General features: G+C 32.0%; 1 protein-coding gene across 1 annotated transcript; it reads left to right on the forward strand.

Annotated features, from left to right (window-relative positions):
• The first annotated feature begins 7,018 nt into the window (after positions 1-7,018).
• On the forward strand, positions 7,019-12,509 carry LOC124356117 (cholesterol 7-desaturase nvd-like). The gene is made up of 7 exons (XM_046807274.1): positions 7,019-7,233; positions 7,832-8,033; positions 8,183-8,371; positions 8,514-8,692; positions 9,254-9,499; positions 10,669-10,839; positions 12,308-12,509. The coding sequence occupies exons 1-7, from the start codon at positions 7,021-7,023 to the stop codon at positions 12,464-12,466; spliced, it is 1,359 nt and encodes a 452-aa protein (XP_046663230.1). The 5' UTR covers positions 7,019-7,020; the 3' UTR covers positions 12,467-12,509.
• Positions 12,510-16,790: the final 4,281 nt, after the last annotated feature.

Raw genomic sequence — 16,790 nt, forward strand, 5'->3', positions numbered from 1 at the left:
AAAGGTGGAAAACTCTAATTTTGGACCACACAATAATGAAGTGATTGTTTTTTGCTGGTACTAAAGATTCTCAAAAAGAAAGGAAAACATCCAAAAAGGTTTGACCACCTTCTTTCCTTGAAAATTTTCCCCCAACATTTTCACTTGAGGGGCCTAAACGCTACGCATCCCCCTAAACAACTCGATAATTTGCTAAATTTTTGGAAAAGCAAAAAAAGTTTTTTACCAAGGAAAGGATCCCAAACCTCCCAAAACCCAAGAAAACAATGAGAAAAACCCTTTTTTTTCCCTGGGCTTCAATTTAAAAAACCGGAAAACACCAAGGGGAAGTTCTGGTTGACCTTTTTAAAAACTAAAAATGAAAACCCCCAAACATTGGGGGTTTAAAAGAAGATCTCTGACTGAAGCAAATAAATTCTCTACAATACCGACGTGGAGTCTATGAAGCAACAAAATTCCCTTAAAAACTTGAATTTCAAGAGTTTCCCCCTTTTCAAGGGCCTAGGCGGAAAATAGACCGCCAGCCCCATCGCAAACACGAGTCCTCTTCAAAAGTTTTCGGGATCTACAATAACCACTTTTCCTGAAAGACTGACCACAACCCACGGTTTTTTGGGAAACCCCCTGTGAGCTTCTCCTTATGTCACAGCTTTACAAAAAAAAAAGGTTCCCAAAAAAAAAATTTTTTTTTAAATAACCTGAGCCTGGTATTTAGGCAGCAGAAATTTTTTAATTTTTAAATCCAAATAAAGTAATATGGTTAAGATTTTGGGTACCCAAATGTTTACTACAGGGAATAATGATTTTAATTAATTTTGGCGTGGTAGGGGAATTTCGGAATTTTACTATAAAGATTTGCTTACTTAACCAAAAGTAAGCATTTGCCATCTCGAATAAACTTGTTTATGTATATGTTTTTCTAGACGAAGTTTAGCCCATTCAGCCACTGAACACCCAAAAAACACAGACGAACTGAAATTTTAAATATTACAAACTTTAAAAAAACTCCTTTTATGCCAAACAACTTTCCCGTGGGGAAAGGGTTTTAACTTTGTAGAAAAAACTTAAAATGCAAAGACTTTTTAAATCTTCAGTAAAGTCCTGGAAACTGTAAAGGGGTTTTGATGTTGCTCTCTTAAAAACTTTAAAAATTTTTTTTTTTATTAGCCGTTTGTAAAAATCAATCATTGTTACATTGGCTTTTTTTACAGTTATTTTTACTTTTGAAAATTCTTTTAAAATAAATTTAAAAATTGTACGGGTTTTGTTTTTTAAAATAAATTAAATTAAACAAAATAATTTTAAATAACAAATTTAACAGATTTTAAAGTAAAAAAAAATTTTAAAACAGTAAAAATTGATTTTCCAACCAGAGTCACTTCTAATCACAAACAGCTATTGAAAAATAAAAATAGAAAATTTTACCTCCTAGACAAACTAATGTTATTGGCATTGTTACACATAACTTGACCAGATGCCATGTTTGTACAGGGTAACAAACAAAACTACATGTAAAAAAATTTTATAAAAAGAAAAGCCTTGTATACCAAATCAATTTTTGAACAGCCTGTCAAAGACATCGGGTTAATCATCAGCACCATTTTTTAAAGTATTTTTTTTTAAAATTCTATTTTAATTACAATTTTGAAGAAATTTCCCCAAATTATGGTTTTAAGAAAGGGAATACCATAGAAAAAAATTTAATTACTGATGAAATAAAAACAGAGAACTGAAAATTTTGGGGAAAAAAAATATGGGGAAACTAAAGATAAAAAATTTAAAATTTAAATTAAAAAATGAAAAAGGATTAAAAAATTTCTGCTGATGCAAAAAGAAAATTTTTTTTTAAGGAAAAATAAAAAATTCTAGCAAAAAGTCAAAAAACTTGGCAATTGATCAAACCAAAAAATTTTAAAAAAAAAAAGGGTTGTAAGGAAAAATTTGTTTTAAATGAGACAAAAAGGCTTACATGATCCAATTTTTAAATTTTGTTTTAATAAAATTGAAAATTTTTTTTTGATCCGTAGTTGAAAGGGGTTTTATTTACCCAAAAATTTCCTTTTGGGATTAAACCATCAAAAAAATTCAAAATTTTGTGAACACCAAATAACAATTGAGAAAATTTAAAATCAACAAATTGGAAAAAATTAAATTAAATTTTTGAGAAAAAAATTTCTACGGACATGATGAAAAAAAATTAAACGGTGAAGCAACATTTCCTTCACAAAACCGCAAACTCACTAATAAATTCGTCTCTTGTTTCGGCCCCGTTTCCAAATGAATTATGGTTGCGGGAATTTTCCTTTTTTTTTTTTAAGAAATCCGAATGATCCACGTTTGACTTTGTCCCTTCTGCCGCTTTTTAAAGTTTTTAAAAGGGTTTGTACTTCAACATAAACTATTTTAAAACAATAATTTAAAATTTGGGTAACAACAACAGGGTTTTTTGGAAGGTGAAAAAAAGTTACGGGCAGCCATTGAATTTATTTAATCAATAATGAACTATTGATACGGGGAAAAGGGTAGTTGGGAAATTTTCTTAGATCTCTCCAGCTTTTGATAGCGTGTACATCCAGAAAATTAATATTTTCTCTTTTAAAAATTTAGGAATCCAAAATAAAAACGTAAATTTTCATAAAAATATTTAACAGAGTGAAAGCAACATTTTGAAGTAAACAACAACCCACAATTAGACAATTAAAACGTTACATTTTAAAAAATTCAAATCTGCAAAACAAACACATAAAGTTTAGTACCACAAGGGCAGTTTTTGGGGCCTTTTTTGTTTTTTTGGGGTTTCATGATTGGGGGGGCCAAAAAGTCCCTCAAAATTTTTAAATTTTGTCATTTGCAGATATACTATTTTTTCAGTATCTGATATTCGAAAAAGACACTGAAACTTTTCACATCACATAAATTTGATAAAACAAAAATTTTGATGGCAAAAATTACTTTTTAAAATTTCCCCAAAAAGAATTCCCCCCCCCCCCCCCACCCCCCCCCCCCCCCACCCCCCCCCCCCCCCACCCCCCCCCCCCCCCACCCCCCCCCCCCCCCACCCCCCCCCCCCCCCACCCAAGAATAAAAATGAAAACCCCGTTTTCTGCTAAAAACTCTTTTAGAAACATTATAATATACCAATTTTACTTAGAAATATTCTTACATTTATCAAAATGTTACAATGAAAAACAATTTAGGGAGGAAAAGTACAAACCAAGCTTATTTAACCAATACACATTGGGTTTAGCTGTTCTCAAAACCACAAGGTGGATTTAAATTAATTTGTATGGAGATTAAACCTTTGCTATTCAGGTGGATATGGACTAAAGTCAGTGCCATTATATTGAATGAAATCTAAAGAACATGTTTTAGTTCAAAATGTGTTAAAATAGGTATCGTATTTTTGCATTTTCACTTTTCATGTATGGTAAGATCAGAGTTGTATTCATCACATAAGTTTACATGATCACAATAGACATTGTAAATAAACACATGAAAAGAATATTTTTCAAATTTTCAGTATGGACTAAATACAATTTATAGTAATTTTTCCTTCATTGTTAATATGGTAAACCATACATTCATGAATTAAATTTTAAAGTTTTAAGATCTTCATTTTCATACTATAATATTTAAATATCAACCAAAAGAGTTGATAATAACTATATATTAATGTTCTCTTTGGTTGCTAAAAACTCCCTTCTTCAGTACTAATACACCATAAACAATTAATTTAAATTGAAATAATGTTGTTTTTTTTTAATATTGTACATAATAAAATAAGTCCATGCATAAGTTGATTATATTATATACTAGCTTATGTTTATTGCATATGTACATTGAAAATAATCATTAGGTTTTTAATTTTTTTTTAATAGACAAGTAATAAAATAACCATCAAGAGAGGGGATTTTTCCAGTTATGTCATGACTAAATATTTATCTGCTTTAATCACAGTACATAAGGAAGTCTGATAGAACATACTAGCTTCCTTGTTTTCCTAAAATAGATTGATGATAATACATCAAAGAAGAATATCTGAGAAATGGGTATTTAAGTTATACTTACTCATTATCCATTATCAGACTAGGAACCAAGAACCAATTTACATGAATACAAGTAGGCAGCCTGATTTACATGAAACCAACATAGGAATTTGTCCTAAGAAATAAATTAACTATCAGCCATGCTAGTTTGGTGGTTTGAAATGAAAGGGCATCAAAAAGGTTAAGAATATAAAGTGATAAGTTTTTGATCAGATAATATTTTTCCTAGTTTGATACATTTAAAAGGGCCATCAGATGCATAAATAATAATTATACCATCTTCAGACTAAAAGTCATCACTTTAAAAGCCTGTATGTGGTTAGCTGTCACTGATTGTATATTTATTTATGTGTCCGATGTTTGGGTCAAGTCTGTCAAACTAAGAAATATATGATCTGAGAAAAAACATAATTTCATATATTTAACCTTTTTGATAACCCCTCATTTCGACCTCTACCCAAACTAGTGCGGCTGATGGTTGACTTCTGTTTTAGGGGGCTCATGGGTTACAATATTTCCTCTTCCTTACTAATAATCAAAGTAAATAACTTAGTTAAAATAATTATTAACTTCTTAAAGTTTGAACACATTGTAACCAGTAATTAATTACAAACTGTAATTGTTGTTAATTTTTATTGTTGTTATTTCAATTTCAATCAAACTGTAATTATAATCAGTTTCACAATCTGATTCAAACAGAAATTCCCAATGATCACAATTGATTTTCTTAAACTCTTAGTAAAATTCATTTGCTACTTGTATTGCAAGAAATGTTATATTTGTACGTAAAAATTAAAATATTTTCATGAATTGGAGAATGAGAGGCAGAGATTTGACATTCACAACAAAATTTCCAATTGTTTAATGACAAAAAAAGCTTTCAATATGAATTCAAAAATGGAGGTTCATAATAAGCATTTACAGTTTTATTTAAAAAAAGTCATCTTATAAAATGTTTAAAAACTGGTTTCTTATAAATTCTACTGATAAATGACATTCTGTTTGATTACAGACTGTTTAGTGTCATTTATTTTGGTTGGTTTGATATTTATTATAATTTTTTTTGTGTTATATGATATTTATGGTATGGTATATTCATATTTAGGCATCAGTGTTATGCCTTAGTGTTTTTTTTTATTTTTGTGTAAACTATACACTTTTTTGTAATAACAAAGATAATGTTGTGTTGCATTTATTAGCTACATTAACTTTACATCTTGAAGTTTTTATTTTTGTAGGAATTGGGAATTAAATACATTTTGTTTATTTCAACTCAAAATATTTCCTGTATATAGCTTTTCAAAACGGCATAGGATATAGTAAATAATTATGCTGGATCAAAATCAAAATATCTCTATTGCAATGAAATTTTACTCATTTACAAACAACAAAATATTAATTCTAAAATAAAACACCACACATTGTAAATTTTGTTTAACTTTTAAAATAATATTTAAAAACTTGATATAAATAATATTATAGAAAAGATTTAAATATTTTAAATGAAGAATGCATTACAAACAGTAAAAGATGTTATCTTGAACGATAGTTTTATAAAACAAAAGTCTTTTAACAATTTTAGACAGAAATCTTCTGTGTAATAATCCATAAATGCAACAGTATTGTTGATTTTAACTGAGAAATCCATTTCGTAGCACCGTAACCTTCAAAATATCATTGCCACCTTACAAATGAAAGAGAGGAATATAATAATCATAAGAACAGTAAAAGGTGTTTGAATTAAATGTGTGGGTGGTCAATCGAAAGATCTTTCTCCTTTTCCGATTTATTCAGGAATGACTGATGTAAAGTGCATGAGTTTCTCCCACCCTTGTCTCAGTGACCGTGGAGTGTGACAGGTATATAGCGCCTCGCTACCAACTAGAGACCAGTCTAGATCTCCCTGCCGATAGACTCACGCCAAAGATCTTTGCTTTAAAATGGGTGTTAGTGTGCTTTCAGTAGCTCCTGTTTTAACCGAAGACTATCTCTTCTTTAACTATCTAGGTAAATCAATAGTACTATCAGATCATTATTAAAATTCTTTTTTTTTAAATTTGGAAACTTTTTTGGATGGCACTATTTATTATCATTCAGTAACTAGACTCATTTGCGAATCCGGTTAACATATTTAATTGCTTTCAAAGCAATAAAGTATTTTTAATTTTACTGATTTTAATTACATGCAAATGTTACATACATGACAGTTGCACTTTTGTAACTTTTACAATTTTGAGAACCACATACTGATTGGCTCACTTTATTACACCTTAAGGTAGATCTTTTTTGCTCGTTATCTTCATATTGTTTGCAAATGGGTAATTGTTATTATTGCTCTTCTGCACCTGCTTTAATAGGCACCAGTCAAAAATCTTTATTCATATTTTTGTATATAGATACAATTAAAAGTGTCAAATTCATACATACATTAAAATGTTACATTTAATGGATAGTGCTCCACAGATTTTTATTATCGGTAATCAATAAAGCTCTCTTTCCACTTTACAGTTTGTGTTTATTTCTTAATATTTTTATAATAGGTAATATGTATTTTTCATCATGTATGAAATAAAACCGCAGGATTGTTGCGAGTAGGAGTAATTTTTACATTTAAATGTTAACAGTCTTTTATAAAATAGTTTTTTACTTCATTTATAAAAAATCTTTCCTCGCAATACATAAGTATATAGGGCAATTTCAAAAATATGTAAATTTTTTGCTAGTTGTACATGACATGTAGGCCTAATCTATTTTACAGTAATAATTTTAAATATATATGAACATATTTTGTGTTATCTGTCAAAAAAGTTTTACTTAGGTTTTTGCAGCAACGTATTTTTTAAAAGCAAAGCGGTAAATAACTTTTCTATGTGTGAGCTTTAATATCAAGTGTTATATCAGTGTCATTATTACAGTATAATCAAAATTTTACTGTCTATTCAAAGTTATTTATCTTGTTTCAGAATCAGTGGAAATGGAAGTAGTGAGAAACACTACCAACAACATACCATGGGGGTGTCCTCTGGTTTTGAGTGTTGTGTCTTCATTTGATCTCATCTGTTTTCTCCAAAACACTCTCTACTCCTTTCTACGCTTCCACTGGTTAACCTATGTCAAGGTTTTACTCTGCGCAATAGCACTCGGCCTTGTGTACTACTATTTAATCCTTCCTCATGATTGGATACGGGTAAGTTTAACTTTCTTTGTAGCTCCCTTAAAAATCTTCAGAGCATCAGAAACTTAATTATTTATGGCAATCCTTGGACTGAGTTTGAATAAATGTTTATTCAATCTAATTAAAGATTTACTCCAGTATATGCTCAAGAACTAATAACTAGTTAGAGTTAGTTCAAGACATATTGTAATGCTTTACTTTAAATGATTAAATATTTAAAATACTGAATTAAATATATTTGTCTTTAAAATATACTGTATAATATTGTTGAAAAGCTATAATGTTTTTGTTTACAAATCATCTTATAATTAACAAAAATTAACAATTTATAAATATTTTGAGATATAGTCCATGCTTTACCATTTAGCTTACTAATCTATAATGATATTTAGATTAAAAATTATCATAAGATAAACTAATTAAAATTTTATTTATGTTAAATAAATTATCAAATTTTCTCATATAATTTTCACATCTTAGTAAATATCTTGTTATCTATTATAATTATGTGCATTTAAGTACTTTTAAACATGCAAAGACCATTGAAAGAAATGCATCAATTAGGTGCATTTTTGCAATTGTATTTCACCCATCAACTTACATGTTACAGGACCTGAGTGAAGTGGGGTATGACTACCTGCAGGATATGCCTCAGTACAGGGCTCGAAGGAAAACTAAGCGAGACTTGGTTAAGGAGGTGAGGCGACGAAGACAGATTGGTGACCTCCCCCCTGTCTACCCCAACGGCTGGTTCGCCCTCCTGGAGTCCTCTAATGTGCGTCCTGGCGAAGTTAAATACGTTGAAGCTCTCGGTAAGATTCGCTACAGTATATAGTGAACAAATATGAAGAGGATCTTTAAATTTGAAATGTATTACTTTGCCGAGAATTTTATTCAAAGACTATTTCTCCTGTCAGATGATTTTATGATAGATGCTAACATAAGTTGCAAATTTTTGCAGGTGAAAACTTTGCAGTATTTAGGAGCAAGAGTGGTGAGGTCTACATTCTAGATGCCTACTGTCCCCACCTTGGAGCCAACATGGCTATTGGAGGAGTGGTAAAAGACGAATGCCTCGAGTGCCCATTCCACAGCTGGCAGTTCCGTGGCGAAGACGGAAAGTGTTCCAGTATCCCTTACGCAGCCAAAGGTGAATAAAAAGTAGTTTATAGGCGTAATTTGTGCACATTTCTGATATTCAGTATCGTGATATGGTGGTAAAAATTTTCAGTATCTCGGAATTTTTTAAGATTCAAAGCAACAGTAGTATAACAAGAACTGTGGTTTTCCAGTTCCTAGTTTTGCCAAAGTGAAGAAATGGACAAGTCGTGAAGTGAATGACTACATCTTTGTCTGGTACCACGCAGAGGGTGAGGAACCATTCTGGCAAGTGGAACCAGTCACGGAGATTGAGAACAAGAAGTGGTGGTACCGTGGCCGCTCAGAGTTCCTCATCAATTCTCACATCGAGGTAAGTACTCGCTTCAAGTTCTTTCGCCTTTCTTTCAATTAAATGGGTTTTAAGAAATGTAAATATAATGACAGCTTGGTTTATTTCTTTTATCGTTCATTTAATTCATCTTAATATCTCCCTGTCAACTATCTTTAACTTACGATCTATCAAGATTTTACTTACTAGTTGAACAAATTGTGTAATGATTTATCTTTGTTCCTTAATAAACTCAATGTTGTAAATCATGATTAGTTTTGAATCAGGCATATATACAAAATTATTTAATTTAGTAGTAATTATTTTTTTGTCGTATTTGCATTGTGAATTGCTATAATTTAGAAAAATGTTTGTTACTTTCTTAATTTTGTATTTCTCTAGATAGAATTTTTGAATATCATGTATTACGATAATGTAACCTTGTTAAATGGAACAATCTGAGAAAATTTTAAATTAATATCAACGGATGTGTATAACAAAAAGAGATAAAATATAGTGAGGAGTTCCTAACAAATGAAGTCTTTGCCTCTGGTTGTTTGTATGGACTATCATCGTAACAGTATTCCTTGTTGTTAACCCTAGGAGATTCCTGAAAATGGAGGTGATGTAGCTCATCTAAACGCAATCCATGCTCCGTCAGTGCTCGGTGGAAGTGACCTCCGCTACTACGAGAAGCTGTGGGCCAGTTTCATCCGACACTCTTGGTCCGCTACTTGGAAACAGCACATGGAGGAAGGAGAGGAACACATCGGCACTATGAACCTCGACCACAGCGTCAAGTTGTTTGGAAGCGTCACCCTCATGTCAATGCACGTCACAGCAAGACAGGTGAGCCTTGCGATTACCTCTTTGTATTGAACTCACATATAGTAATTTTTAATGATCATATTTATTCAGGTAATAAACGATACAAAAAGTATCAGCCGTAAATAAACATTGCTCATTTATATCATGTTTTATTATTTTCCTATTAAAATCAATGCACAATTGAGTGGAATGCACCTAGTCTCTGAAAATATAAGCATGATTGGTTTTCATGGGAATGTTTCCACTGCACCTTAGTACAGGAAAACCTTAAAGCTACTGTTTTCTGTCACCATGAATTTTTATAATAGATAATCTCTACTGCAGTAAAAACTTTCAGTTGATTATGAATTTGATTTTTGTCAATGTTAGCAGATAAAACATTTCATACAGAAACATTTAGAATCCAATAATAGGAAAATGATTGTGATACATTGTTTTATGTAATGATTCCAATATTGCACTGATACTATTAAAAATATTAAGTGATAAATTCAGTAATTTAACACGTTCACAACATCAGGGGTTTTCCAAACTTTTAATTTGCTGTCAGATGATAATGGCAAAAAACCGTAATCAGATTTTTTACGTCAAACGAGAAAGGTATGTAGGCTTCACAATTTTGCACAATAATATATATTTAATTCTGTCTTTACCGTGTACTCCAAGGGATACCTGAAAAAATTAATTTACTCTAAAAATTAAGCAATCATGCGCCCAAGGGGTACACGATAGTCTGAGGTATTTATTTAAGTGTGGGATCAAATTTAACAAACCACCAAGACAGGCAAACAATAAAAACGCAATAATGAACACGCAATGAATGCACAGCAACGTGTACCCCATTGGGCACACAACGCACTCTACAATTGTGAAAGATCACGTGTACCAGAAGCAGTACACGTTGTTATGAACATATTAAGAGGACAGTTTTTATGGAATTTCACACATGACAATAAGTAGTACATTATATAGCAAGAAATTTCTTTTATATAAGTTTTTATTTTTAAATGGAACAACAAAACCTCCACGTAGTAGAGTTTTACATCCACAGCCTCCACCACATAAGCAGCATCTAAAACATAGTTTGTTTTTGTTCTCCTGAAAAAAATTCCGCCACATTACTAGGAGTTTTATTGGAAACACTAATTATATTTTATTCTTGACAATCAACTATGGTTCCTTATCGACAGGTTGGGCCAGGCTATGTGTACATGGACATCGATACAGGCATTGGACACATTGCTGTCACGCAAGTGGTCACCCCAATAGAGCCTCTACTGCAGCGTGTTGTACATCGAGTCTACTCCCCACCTTTACTTATGCTGTACGCCACCATCACACTCATCGGAGAGGCCATCATGGTGAGTCTCTGACTAGTTTTGAATGCTACTATTATGATCAGCAATAGGAATGAAGTTGTTACATTTCAAAAAATTATTTATGTGATAAAAACAATGATATAAAAAATAAAAACATTTTAAGAACCGTATCCATTCTGATGCATTACGATAAGAAGTAGGTAAACTCTCAGCAGTAATTTTATATTGACGAGTCAGATTATTGTATATAAACCTTCTATTCGTTCCCCTATTTCTTCAAATGTAATATGGAAATGAACCACACACTTTCTTAAGTAAACAATAGAAGTAGTCTCTCAATTATTTTGTACAAAAAAACAGATAGCCTTGTCAAAATAGGTACAGAAAACCTTATGTTAGGGACTGAGCCAGGGTGTAGAGTATATTTCACCTACAGCAAAGCTCTCAGAAAAGATTGGGGAAAAATGATTAGATCCTTAAATTGGAGAAGGGCCTCTGGACTAAAACAATCTAAAATATTTATCTCTCCATATGCTAAAGGGTGAGCTCTACTAGAACAAAGTAAGGAGGATAAACGATTAATAATAAATAGGGATGCTGACAGGACATGGCCCCCTAGGAAACATCTGATAAAGATGGGACAGTCAGACTGATGAATGCAGGCTCTGCGGAGAAGCATAAGAATCAGCAGAACATATTCGGCCAAACTGTCTTGCCATATTTAAAAGTAGGACAAAATTCCTAGGGGCGTATCTTTTTACTCCCAAGGATATCAGAGAACAGGACCCCTCAAATTTGATTGGCTTCTGTAAAAGTCTCAGATTCTGAGGGTGTAAACATAAGTAAGGGAAGCTCAAAGGTCCTTTTAGGACTACATGTGGAGGCACAGTCTCTTTTCCTTCGAGACAAAAAAAATATTTTAAATGCGATGTTGAAAGTATACAACATATGATTCTGTTAGTGGTATAACTAAGAGGAGGATAAGGGAATGGAATTACCCCCAAAATCCCTACAATTAATTTAAAATATGTGTACAAAACCAATCTAACTTGTTTTAAATAGAGCAGTTACATGCTTTACTTTGAATTAGGCCTATTCATTTATTTAAATTTATTCCATACCCACCATATAGTGTGCTCTTCTTCTAGTTACGCTACTGATTCTGATTCATGAATTTATCCAAGGTATCCTTCAAGGCGAAGTTTATGTGATTTTCATTCAAATTTGCACACTATTTTGGAAGGTATTACATTAAAAATAGTGCTACGGCAATCTTTCTTCTTAGACAAGTTTTCAATGGATCACAAATAATGTAGATTTACTCAAATTGTGCTTAAGTTCAAACATTGACAGTTCATAACAGAATCATAACAAATATATGTTTTTTGCGCTTGTTTATCAAATGTTCCTCAGAGGCTGACTAAAACCCCAGCTTTCTATAAGTTAGTTGTAGATTCAATAATTACTGCATTAAAGTTGTGTAGCTAAAATGTTAACGGTTTGCTCACAGATCGAAAGAGACATCATGGTATGGAACCACAAGAAGTATGTAAAACCACTTCTCGTCAAGGAGGACCACACAATCGGAAGACACAGACGGTGGTACAGTCAGTTTTACTCCAAAAACAGCCCAAAGTTTACCTTTCAACAAGATAATCTCGACTGGTGAAGCTTTTTTTGTCTTGAAACTCTGATATTGCACCCTTTCAGTAATTTTATAAAACACCTACAAACTATTTTGTATATACATTAGTGATAAGATTCTGTAAATATTAGCTTTAAAATATTTCAGTACAAAACAGTACCTTTGTTCTTTCACTTTAATTCTCAACCCATTGTAACTTATAGACTGCTGTTAAATTAAACATTAGATTCGTATTGTATATAGTTTTAATGTGTTATTTTTTTACTCAATTATTTATACTGTATAGATTTTTTACAAATAAAGTATGACTCTTTTTGATATACCTGGCTTATTGAATTTACCTTTATTCCTCAATTTACATTAATATTATGGAACTAAACACAAGTGGCAGTAATGTTGGAATGACAGCTTATTTTAACTATTCATTGTTCCTGGATGTACCAGAGACATTCAACAACACTAAACTCAATATAGTTTGAAAGCGTGCTGGAGGATAGATAAGCAGAAAGTATTATATCTAGATGGATAATTAACGTGCAGTCTATAAAAAGACTTAAGGTTCAGGTGAGAGAATACTATTAGCATCCAGGTAATTAATTAAGAGGGGCATGTCATTAGGAAGGCTCACTTTGCTAGTGAACTTAGTTGGGAATGAGATAAAATTCAAAGAAAAAGGCTTACCTTTGAGTGGCTTTGGCCATTCAAATGATATCATTACAATAGTTAGAGGCAAATTCAAAAGTCCATTATAAGATCCCATACAGGTATAATAAAACCACACAGGGAAATAGTGGGAATAGCAATTAACCCCACCAAAAACACACTCTAGAAAAAGAATTTAATTTAAGTACCATGAATTTGGATGGAAGATTTTTATAGCGGGACTCTTGAGGTGAAATTCCAAGGAATGATAATTTACAAACAACTAATTGTGGTCAGACGTGTAGGCATTATGTTGACAAATTAACCACATTATTTAATCAATCAATTAAATCACTTTTATTTAGATATACATTACAAGACTGTATTACATCAAAAATGCAATAAAATAAAACAATAAATACATTAAAATAAACAGTTAGTCAGAGGTTTAGTAAATGATTATACAGGTTGTTATTTCTTCCATCTTCTTGTTGGATTTCTCCAATGTAGATATTTTTGCAGAGTGTAAAAGGATCTGTCCAGCAGGCACTGTGTCAGTAATATCTTCAGGTTTCTCACTAGTTGTGAAGAAGGGTCGGGTCGCAACTGTTTGGACAGGGTTTGTCTGATTCTCTCAATGTCAGTGGTTGTGGAGAAGATTTGCAGTTGTTTAGACAGGGTTTGTCTGATTCTCTCAATGTCAGTGGTTGTGGAGAAGTGTTGCAGTTGTTTAGACAGGGTTTGTCTGATTCTCTCAATGTCAGTGGTTGTGGAGAAGATTTGCAGTTGTTTAGACAGGGTTTGTCTGATTCTCTCAATGTCAGTGGTTGTGGAGAAGGGTTGCAGTTGTTTGGACAGGGTTTGTCTGACTCTTTCAATGTCAGTGGTTGTGATGATGGGTTGCAGTTGTTTGGACAGGATTTGTCTGATTCTCTCAATGTCAGTGGTTGTGGAGAAGGGTTGCAGTTGTTTAGACAGGGTTTGTCTGACTCTCTCAATGCCAGTGGTTGTGGAGAAGGGTTGCAGTTGTTTGGACAGGGTTTGTCTGACTCTCTCAATGTCAGTGGTTGTGATGATGTGTTGCAGTTGTTTGAACAGGGTTTGTCTGATTCTCTCAATGTCAGTGGTAGTGAAGAAGTGTTACAGTTGTTTGGATAGGGTTTCTCTGACTCTCTTGATGTTAATGGTCGTAGAAGTGTATTACAGTTTGATGTCAAAGTTTTTGAAAGTGTGGAAGAGTTTTTTTTGACAAGGTTTATCAGATTCCCTCAGTAATTTAAACTCAGGTTTTTTACAGTGTTTCATAAAATCTCAATCAGAATACTGCTGTCTATAACTGATCCATATTATAAGTAAGTATTATTTAGATGGTGAAATATACACCAAGAACTTGGCATGTCATGAAATTTCAACAAGGCAATGCGGAAGTGAGTTGTAAATCTCTTAACTGATAACCTTACAATTACAACATGAGGTTCCTGTTTACCCTGATATTCTTCTATAGTTAACACATCATAGGCTAATTTTACAAGTTTTAGTTTTATGGCTTGTTTGTAAACCAGCAGTTTTGTTTTGTTCTTCTGTGTAGATACATGGTCAATGTTATCAAGGAAAAACTTTTACAAGTTCTCTCTTTACAAGACTGCTTGTGGTCATCTCTTTGTTGTAGTATTTGGATGGTAAGCAACCAGGGCTCAGTGAACACCCGAGTGGTGGTTTAGTTGTTTAGAAATTTTTGGTAGTTCTGTGATGTCCTCAAATTTTGTTGTGCAGTTCTTAATTCTGTTTATGTAAGGCATTTGACTAATGTCACCAATAAACTTGACTTCTTTAGCCTTTAAATGTTCAACAGCAAAAAAATATTTTATCTGTATGCAGCATGGGCGCTTCACCTATAGTCAATTTTTATTAAACTCCTCCTTCTTTCTTGAGTTGATAAGCAGGGATTGAATTGTTCTGCTGAAATTCTTTGGGTAGCCTCTAAAGTTCAGGATTTAGATTTATTGGTGATCTGATAAATCTGCTGCTTCCTCTTTGGTTGAGTACCTTTAAAACCAAAGGTACTTTTTTTGGTTTTATTAGTCACCTTTAAAATTCTCTAAAATAAAAGATGTTTTACCATACCCTTGCACACCCTGTACTAGGTTAAAATTAATCTGAAGGGAAGACAGTTTCTCAATTTTTACATTCTTTACACTGTTAATCTTAAATCATTCATTATTTGTGTAATGTCAGATACCAGAATAAAATTGTTAGTGTCTGAGGTGTCAGGGGCAGGAAAATATTTTGCGTTATCATGATTTATTAATTCTATGAAGTGTGCTCCCATCAAAACCAAATGATAAATCCTATCAGGGTTTTCAATGAGGAACAATTAACCTTGTAGGTCAAGAAGGGCATAGTCTTCTTTTGAGCTGGATAGAATATTTTCTTGTTTCTTGGGTCATTTTGGTCTAGATTGTACTTCTGGTAGGGGTTAAAGAAATTTTGAAAATGAGGTTTATCTTTCGTTCTCTTCTATTTTTTTACTCCACCATTGCGATGTAATAAAATCTGAGTTTGAATTATTTTTGTTCTGACCACATTCAGTGTCATTTCTGCACTTTGTCCTAGAGAGGATTTTGTTCTCCAGGTATTGAAAATTTCAGAGTTGTTATTCACTGCTAAGTATGCTATTTTTCTCTGATCCATTCTTGTTTGTCCAGGGCCTAATCAAATGACTTTTTAGATTTTTTTATCTGTGTAAAGTCTAGTTCAATGTAGGTAAGTATTGCTTGAGAACTGTAGCAAGACTTGTACAATATAATAAAAAGTATTTGTAAGAATATTTCTGAAGATAGGCAGACTTGATTCGTCTTTTCCATATTTTATCCAGCTAAAAATATTACCATTAAGATCTCTTTGCATATTTAAAATCTTGAAATTTGTATTTAATAATAAAAAATGTAAAAAAATGAAATTTTGCATACAATGAATATAAGAAGTGCTTGTAATATTTTTTGTTCTGAAACCTAATTTAACTTTTTATACTAAAACATTTAACTTCTTATCACCATGGCTATTTAATAAACTGACTAATGATATTAAATTACAAACAAGCTATAGATTATTAAATAGTAGTTTAACTAGTTTAACAAATTTTGTTAAACTAGTCAGGTGTGGTTGCTAACTCAGGAAAATTCTGAGACTATTGAGTATTGTACTTTGACTCTGCATAAATAAATTGACATAATAAGTTTTGGTTTTAAGCAGACATTGTTGAGATTGGGTAACAATTGTAACAGTAATCCATGTAAGTTTCATGTGTATCCATATATATATATATATATATATATATATATATATATATATATATATATATATATAAAACAACAAAAGATGTGCTTTTTGTCCACAGCTGCTTATCTAGTTATTATCCTCATTTGGCTGTATTGTCGCAAGTGGAGTTTCTCCATGGTGGGATTACAAGATTTGTATGTTTTGTAGGAATTTTGCACAGAGAGTGAAGGGGTGATAATTCTCCAGTATTTGAGTTTATTGCTACTCTATCTATAACTCGTTTCATTACCGATCTGGTCTCAGCATTAACACTTTCATCACCGTCACTCATACAGTCTGCATGGATAGTGCTTTTGTCATTAATAAATAAGCAGTTTTTATCTCGTTCAGCAGCTAAATTACTTCTTTGGATGTCATTATTTAAGGG

The sequence above is a fragment of the Homalodisca vitripennis genome, chromosome 1 (assembly GCF_021130785.1).
Source record: "Homalodisca vitripennis isolate AUS2020 chromosome 1, UT_GWSS_2.1, whole genome shotgun sequence".
Classification (NCBI taxonomy): Eukaryota; Metazoa; Arthropoda; class Insecta; order Hemiptera; family Cicadellidae; genus Homalodisca; species Homalodisca vitripennis.

Excerpts from the sequence above, each read along its gene's own strand:
- LOC124356117 (XM_046807274.1), top strand. The coding sequence starts at position 7,021 with ATGGAAGTAGTGAGAAACACTACCAACAACATACCATGGGGGTGTCCT. Across the intron at positions 8,372-8,513 it reads TATCCCTTACGCAGCCAAAG|TTCCTAGTTTTGCCAAAGTG; the intron begins GTGAATAAAAAG and ends GTGGTTTTCCAG. Across the intron at positions 9,500-10,668 it reads TGCACGTCACAGCAAGACAG|GTTGGGCCAGGCTATGTGTA; the intron begins GTGAGCCTTGCG and ends CCTTATCGACAG.